This window comes from Babylonia areolata, chromosome 1, assembly GCF_041734735.1.
Source record: "Babylonia areolata isolate BAREFJ2019XMU chromosome 1, ASM4173473v1, whole genome shotgun sequence".
NCBI lineage: Eukaryota > Metazoa > Mollusca > Gastropoda > Neogastropoda > Buccinidae > Babylonia > Babylonia areolata.
Window position 1 is genome coordinate 49,250,221 of NC_134876.1, and position 7,500 is coordinate 49,257,720.

The 7,500-nt window shown below is 45.1% G+C and overlaps 1 protein-coding gene across 1 annotated transcript in view; it reads left to right on the forward strand.

The window, feature by feature from the left end:
- The window catches only part of LOC143283654 (ankyrin repeat and fibronectin type-III domain-containing protein 1-like), a 231,534-nt gene extending 229,323 nt beyond the window's left edge, over positions 1 to 2,211 (forward strand). The window contains 1 exon segment of the mRNA XM_076589871.1: positions 1,230 to 2,211. Coding sequence (XP_076445986.1) covers positions 1,230 to 2,141 — 912 coding nt within the window. The 3' untranslated portion in view covers positions 2,142 to 2,211.
- The last annotated feature ends 5,289 nt before the right edge of the window (positions 2,212 to 7,500 follow it).

The window sequence follows — 7,500 nt, forward strand, 5'->3', positions numbered from 1 at the left end:
ATAAGATCAGACGTACCGATACAAACCACCGACCACCGTTGCTTGAGGTTGACTTGTTTTCTGTCATTCAAATAATGAAACAGAATTATCAGTAAGGCCTTGGAGAAAATCATTAACAGACAGGCTGTCTTCTTCTCCTTTTTTTTTTTTTTTTTTTTGTATCTTTCCAACTGGATCCATTCTCTAGTGCCAGCCTGAACCTCCACCCCCGCTCCCCCGCACCCCCCCCCCCTCGCCCCCCCCCCCCCCCCCCCCCCCCCCCCCCACACACACACACACACACTCCTCCGACTCCCAACCCCATGACACAGGATGTCACAACATTACAACATCGTACAAGTTGGAGACTGATAAGAGCGTGTGTCGCTGCGATCTGAACATTGTGTAGCGAAGGAAAGGCCTATAGATGTCTTATTGTGTAGTGAAGGAAAGGCCTATAGATGTCTTTATATGTCCGTGGTGATTTATTACCACCATGGCTTTTTTTGTGTTTGTTTGTTTGTTTGTTTGTTTGTGTTTTTTTTTGTTTTCCCCCTCAGGTAATCTGTATATTTGTATATAGCTATTTCCATTTGGTGCCATTTAATTTATCTTTTTATTTTCTATTCATTTTATTTGTTTGTTGTTTTCTTCTTATGTTGGACATGTGCTGCTGCCAAAAAGAAAATCTCTGTACCAAAGTATTGACAATAAAGTTTGTGTATTGTGTATTGTATTGTCTTTGAGTGCCATTGTATGCCAGTATGTACTGTTGTAGGCGTATTGTTTTACGGCAGGTGCTTAAAGCCCATACTATGTGGAGTTTGCGCCTGACAAGTGCTACGAGCCCATATATTGTTTCATGGCAGGCGCTTGGAGCCCATTATTATGTGGAGTTTGCACGTGATGATAAGCGCTAAGAGCCCTGGCAGTTTCACTGCCCTCACTGCGAACGCCCATGCAGATCCAGACTAGGACTTCATAGCCATTATGGTAGTCCACACCAAAACGAGAATGAAAAGCACATAGACGTCATTGTTGGACATGACGGACTACCAAGATGACGATGATGATGATGATTTTAGTAGTAGTAGAAGTAGTAGTGGCAGTAGTAGTAGTACCACTGCAAGTAAGAGTGCCTGTTCTCTGTCTCTGCAGGCCTTCTCCTCGGAGATGTTAGTAGTAGCAGAAGTAGTAGCAGTTGTAGTAGTATCACCACAAGTAAGAGTGCCTGTTCTCTGTCTCTGCAGGCCTTCTCCTCGGAGGAGCTGAGCGTGGCCAAAGAGCAGCTGGAGATCTCCAGCCACCTGCAACAGAACCTGGACAAGCTGTGGAAGGGCACGCGCTGGGTCATGGACCTCATCACCTTCGCCCGCCGCGACAAGTTCCTCCGGCCCCCAGTCTCCGCCTCCTCCCTCCTCCAGCCGCCCTCCCCCTCCTCGTCGTCCTCCTCCCAGCCAGGCGACGCCGGCACCAACCCCTCCTCCCCGGGATCGCAGCGCGGCATCCAGGACAACAACAACTCGCAATCGGCCCAGAACGACTGCGGATCCAACGAGATCAGCGTGGGCAAGGACAACCGCCGCATCGCCAAGTTCTTCGACCCCAACGACGAGCCCGAGGAGAGCAGCACAGACCCTGACGAGGGAGGTGGGAGCACGGGACAAGGACAAGCTGGAGGTGATGGGGGGGACACGCCCGACGACGACTCTCCCTCGGCCCCCAACAACAGGGAGGAGAGTCCTGAGGAGGGATCTGGGGGTTCATCAAGCACCACGCCCTCCTCGTCCGCGCATCCTCCCTCGGGCCCCATGACGTCGGGCATCCTGCGGGTGTACGCCGCCTACGACACAGGGCTGTCCAAGGGCGTCAGCGTAAAGCTGCACGTGACGGCGCACACCACTGCCCGTGACGTCATAAACCTGGTGGTGCGGCACCTCAACATGGCGCTGCTCAGCAAGGGCCGCAACTCCCCGGTGTACTCGGACGAGGACCTGGACAGCTTCTGCCTGGTGGCCGTGATCGGGGCCCGCGAGAGGGTGCTGGGCGAGGACTACCCGCCCCTCCGTCTGCAGAACCCCTGGCTGAAAGGGCGGCTCTACGTCAGGATGGTCAACAGCGCTCTGGCTGCCATTCAGCAAGGACAGGGCACGGCCGTGTGAATCTAGTCCCGCCCCATCCCCCCACCAACCCCATCCCCGCCCTCTCTCCCTCCCCCCCCCCCCCCCCACCCCCCCCCCCCCCCCCCCAGCCTGACTGACGCTTTCTGCCCCCTCGCATTTTGGAAGGTGGGGGTGAGGGGGTGGTGAACTGAAATCCATTCAAATCACAGAGAAAGAGATCACGTCACTTCCATTTACCTGATCGAGGCAAGAGCGCCATGGTTTTTTTGTTGTTGTTGGTTTTTTGTTGTTGATTTTTTCACTTATACGTTGAGTCATTTGTGAATCAAAAAACAAAACAAAATGGACTACAATAGATGGAAGTAAAGGGAACTGGTTGCCAAAGACATGAACGTAACTTGAACAGGATAAAACGAGTCACCATGACGAGATTTCTCCAGACAGCCTTCACATGGACCACACAGCAGAAACCGGTGTTCCGAACTCAGTGATACGCAAGTATAAGGGAGGTAATAATCTTGAAGCGGGTCGTTTTTCGAAAACTATTTTTGTTTTGTTTTTTGTTTTGTTTTGTTTTCTCACGAACTTGAAAATAATTGTGTCCCCCTTTATCTTTTATCATTTTCAACCCAAGGTTGACACTGCCAACTGTCTGTGATGTTCCGCCTATGATGATGATGTGTCTTTTTGAACAGAAAACAACATGCGTGTACAACTCTTGTTGTTTTGTGTGGGTTTTTTTTCTACTGATGTCATTGTGTTCAATATTGTTTTCCTCGGGAAGTGTGTTCAAGTTATTCGTTTTCGTGTTTTGTAACCATGTTGGTTACACAGTTTTGTGTTTACTGTGCGTTTCTTCTCTTTTTTTTGTGCTTTGTTTTATTTTTGGTTTTAATGAACAACTATATCTCCAGTCGCCCTCTCTTATATATATATATTTTTTTTTAATGTTCTGCACAGTATGTGGTGGAAGCAAGGGTGCAAAGTGTTGATCTCTGTTGAACTGTGTGATACATGTTTAAAGACTCGCATTCAAAGTCTCCAGATATTATTACAAGTGGTAGGGAACATACGAAACATACTCATTTATATCTTCGTTTTCCGAAGAATTTTTTTTCTTGGAAAGAGTGTGTCACATTGGTTTGGGGGTGTCTTATGCGTTTGCTTTGAATTATGTATGTGCTCTATCATGCGTGATTATGCATGTGCTCTATCATGCGTGGGACAATCCATAATAGTTTGTTGTTGACACTTGTAATTTTTATAAGCGATTTACTGAGCTTGACATGAAACTTGGTTTGCGATGGTGTGACTGAGTCTGCGTGTGTGTTTTATTGTTGAGTTGTCATTCTGCAACTGTGCGCATGCATGTGTGTATGGTGTGTGCATACATATGAGTGTGTGTGTGTCTGTGTGTGTGTGTGTGTGTCTGTGTGTGTGTGTTGGGAAAGTATGTGTGTTTGCGTAATTTGTGATAACTTTCGATTCAGAAGTTTATCACATGCAGGCTATAGTTACAAATTATGTGCAATGTGTTGAACAAAACACAAAACATTAAACTGCGGAGATGAAAGTCATTCATTTTTTTTCTCGTTTTAACTGATCAATTAGTGCAACACGGAATTTTCCTTCTTAATTAAAATATGACAAAAGCCTAGGCATACAACTTCAGATCAGTGTCGTTCAGCATGTCCATAAAATTATACGTGAATGGTTAAACGTAGTTGTAACACATCAAGAAACTTCATAAAGGGTTCCGTATGTTTATGTAATTTATCTTTTGTTTATTTATTTACGTTTGACGATCTGAACTGACAATACGAGGATGTAAACGGCGCTCACATGTGTTCCTTTCCGTTGTAATCGTACCTATTTACAAGTGTCGAGTGTGACGTTTGTGTGTGTATGTGTGTGTGCGTGTGTGACTCGGGATGTGATGAATATTGATTCACCTATATTTATACTGGTCATTGGATAAGTCTCATTTCTGGAAGAGGAAAAAAAATAATAATGATAATAATGATAAAGGAAATATCCACATTTATATTTACACGGCTTTTTCACATGACACAATCACTACATGTGTGAAAAGGAGGAAAAATATGCCCTCCACCCCCAACCCAAGCTTTCCTGTCCTCAGAATACATGATTTTGGTTGCGGAAGAAACGTGTAGTATTTTAGTAGTAGGCAGATAGTCTTTCGTGCACAATGGTTGGTGAAACTCTTCACTAGTTTCTCTTGAGATGTTTGTATTTGTATATGTTGAGGTGAGAGTGTGAAGAATGTTGTCAACAGCAGATATCGATCGCTGTCTTCTTGTTCATACACAACGTATGTATGTATAGGAATTCATTCCAACGGGTGTGACACAGGAATGCGAACACTTTTTTTAGTTTTGTTTTGTATGTGTGTGGGGCGGGGTGGGGCGTGGGGGTGTGTGTGATGGGTTTTTTTGTTGTTGTTTTTTTTCAGTCGTGACACCCATTCTGTTTACATAAAGCTGGCTTCCATGGACGGCCCCATTTTTCCACGATATGCACGTGAATGTGTGTGTGTGTGTGTCTAATTGGAAGGGATGTATGCATTGACACACATGTTTGAAAATCTTTTTTTTATAGTGTGTATCTGTGTGTGTGTGTGTGTGTATTTGGAGGGGATGTATGCATTGACACGCATGTTTGGTGAGCTTTTTTTTAATAGTATGTATCTCTGTGTGTGTGTGTGTGTGTTATCATGTATATCGAGATCATGTGACTCTAGTAGGGGTGAGAGAGAAAGACAGACAGACAGACAGACAGAAAGTGGGTGGGGGGGGGGGTGTACGTGACAGGGGTGCGGAGGGAAGCATGAAGCCAGGTACCTATTTACCTGGTTCAGTGAGGCCCAACCTTTATCACTGTTTTTAACACTGGATCAGAAGATCTAGCACCAAAACGGATTCTAACATGGCGCCTCCACTTCAGTTGTAGGATAGCATTTGTGAAATGAGCCTTTCCCAAATTTCGTTGTTTTATTCATTCATCTTACCGAATTATGTTATTTTCAACACCACCCTTTCCATGGGAGCGAAACGGAAAGAGGTGGCGTGTGATTTTGTTGTTTTATTTTTACGGTTGCGTGTATCAGCGTGCTTCCGAGAGTGCATGCACACATGTATATTCGTGCGAATGTTCATAAAGGTTTGCGCATGGACGTGTGTGTGTGTGTGTTGAGTGAGAACGAGAGAGCGAGGTAGTGTGAACATGATATACATGTGTATGTGTTTTTGTGCACATGTGTGTGCGAGCATGTGTTTGTGTAATGTGTGTGCGCGCGTGTGTGTGTATGTGCGTATGTGTGTACGCGCGTATCTATGTGAGTGTGTGTGTGTGTATCAGTGTGCATGTGTGTGTGTGCTTGTGGTGAAGGGAACACAGAGAAGAAGTTGGACTCAGTCCCTGTGCAAAACTGTGATAAAATGATTCTGATGATTCAGTGTGTCTTTGAGCAGTTGGATCCAATAAATCCGAACAGGAATTGACCAAACTGTGTGTTGAGTGTATGTGTGTGTTTTTGATGTGTGCCGGTTATACCCCTTCTCTCTCTCTCTCTCTCTCTCTCTCTCTCTCTCTCTCTCTCTCTCTCTCTCTCTCTCACACACACACACACACACACACACACACACACACACTTCCCCAATGTTAGTTTCCAGGTACGTCAGCATCGAATGGAAAGCAAAATGAACTTGGGATAAATGGCGCAAACCAGTAGATTGCTGTGCCGAGAGACAAGGCAAGGCAATTCGTTTATTTCAGTTTGCACTCTGGGGGTATTGAAACGTTATACGCGAGGAATTTTTACACACAGCATATTATACAAAAAAAAAAAAAAATTAAAACAACGAAAGGAGTGATGTCAAAAAAGTAAACAAACACAAAAAACCCACTCGAGCAAACACATTAACAAGTCCAATGTCCCTACGCAATAGACATGGTTATTTCCCCTGTCGATATATAAAGTACTAATGAAAAGAAATACTTATAGCCGAGACTTTTTCTTCGCTCGTGGGCTTCAACTCCCACTCGTGGGCTTTTACGTGTATGACCGTTTATACCCCGCCATGTAGGCAGCCATACTCCGTTTTCGGGGGGTGGGAGGGGGTGCTTGCTGGGTATGTTATTGTTTCCATAACCCACCGAACGCTGACATGGATAACAGGATCTTTAACGTGCGTATTTGACCTTCTGCTTGCGCATACACACAATGGGGGTTCAGGCACAAGCAGGTCTGCACATATGTTGACCTGGGAGATCGGAAAAATCTCCACCCTTTACCCACCAGGCGCCGTCACTGAGATTCAGGTCGAACCCTCAGATTGAAAGTCCAACGCTTTAACCACTTGGCTAATGCGCCCGTAGTCCATCCGAGACGAGAGCATGTAGTTTAAAAAAAAAGTACTCTTTTGGTCTGTTTTTTGTTTGTTTGTTTTTGTTTTTTTTGTTTTGGGGGCTTTTTTTTCGGAAAACAGTAAGTGGAGTTTGGTAGGGTTCTATAATATCTCGACAGACATTGTTTTCTAGTGTTGTCTTAAAGGGAACACAAAAACAAATTTTCAAACTCATCAATGAGACAATGCGCAATATCTGAGAGTGTCACAACTGGTGTCATTATGATATGCCATGGACAGACTGTCATCAGAGAGATTAATTTTAGACTGCACAGAGAACGTCAGAGCAAAGACATGTGGAGGACTAGAGTCAGTTTCAGTTTCAGTAGCTCAAGGAGGCGTCACTGCGTTCGGACAAATCCATATACCATCTGCCAAGCAAATGCCTGACCAGCAGCGTAACCCAACGCGCTTGGTCAGGCCTTGAGAGAAAAAAAAAAGAGTCAGTGTCCGCAGTGCTATGAGGTGGGAGCTTTATGGGTTTTTTTGTTTGTTTGTTTGTTTTTCTTCTTTTTTTTCGTTTTCTTTTTTCTGTAAATTTGGTTCCAGATTTCCAGGCAATGCACTTGAAGGCCTGTTTGGCCACAACCGACGCAGCACCTGAAATAGGACCCATAGCATAATTCCATAGTCCCACGAGACTTACGGATGCCTGCTATTTTTCTGATGTAAAGACTTCACCTTGTTTGTTTTTTGTTGCTGCTGCTGCTGTTGTTGTTGTTGTTGTTGTTGACAGGCACCCGACTAAAGGATGAATGAATTAACCATTTAAAGACAGCAGCAGTAGTAGCAACAACAACAATGATAATGATGCTGAGGTCACTAGTAAGGCGGCATTTACGATGATAATTTTTTTTTTTTTTTTTTTAATTGTTCATCATCCTTGCCTTCGTCCCCTTCTTCTTTCTCCCCCTCCTCCTTCCCGCTCCCCTCCCTCACCCCCCGGCCCCTCTGACCCGTTAACCCCCACC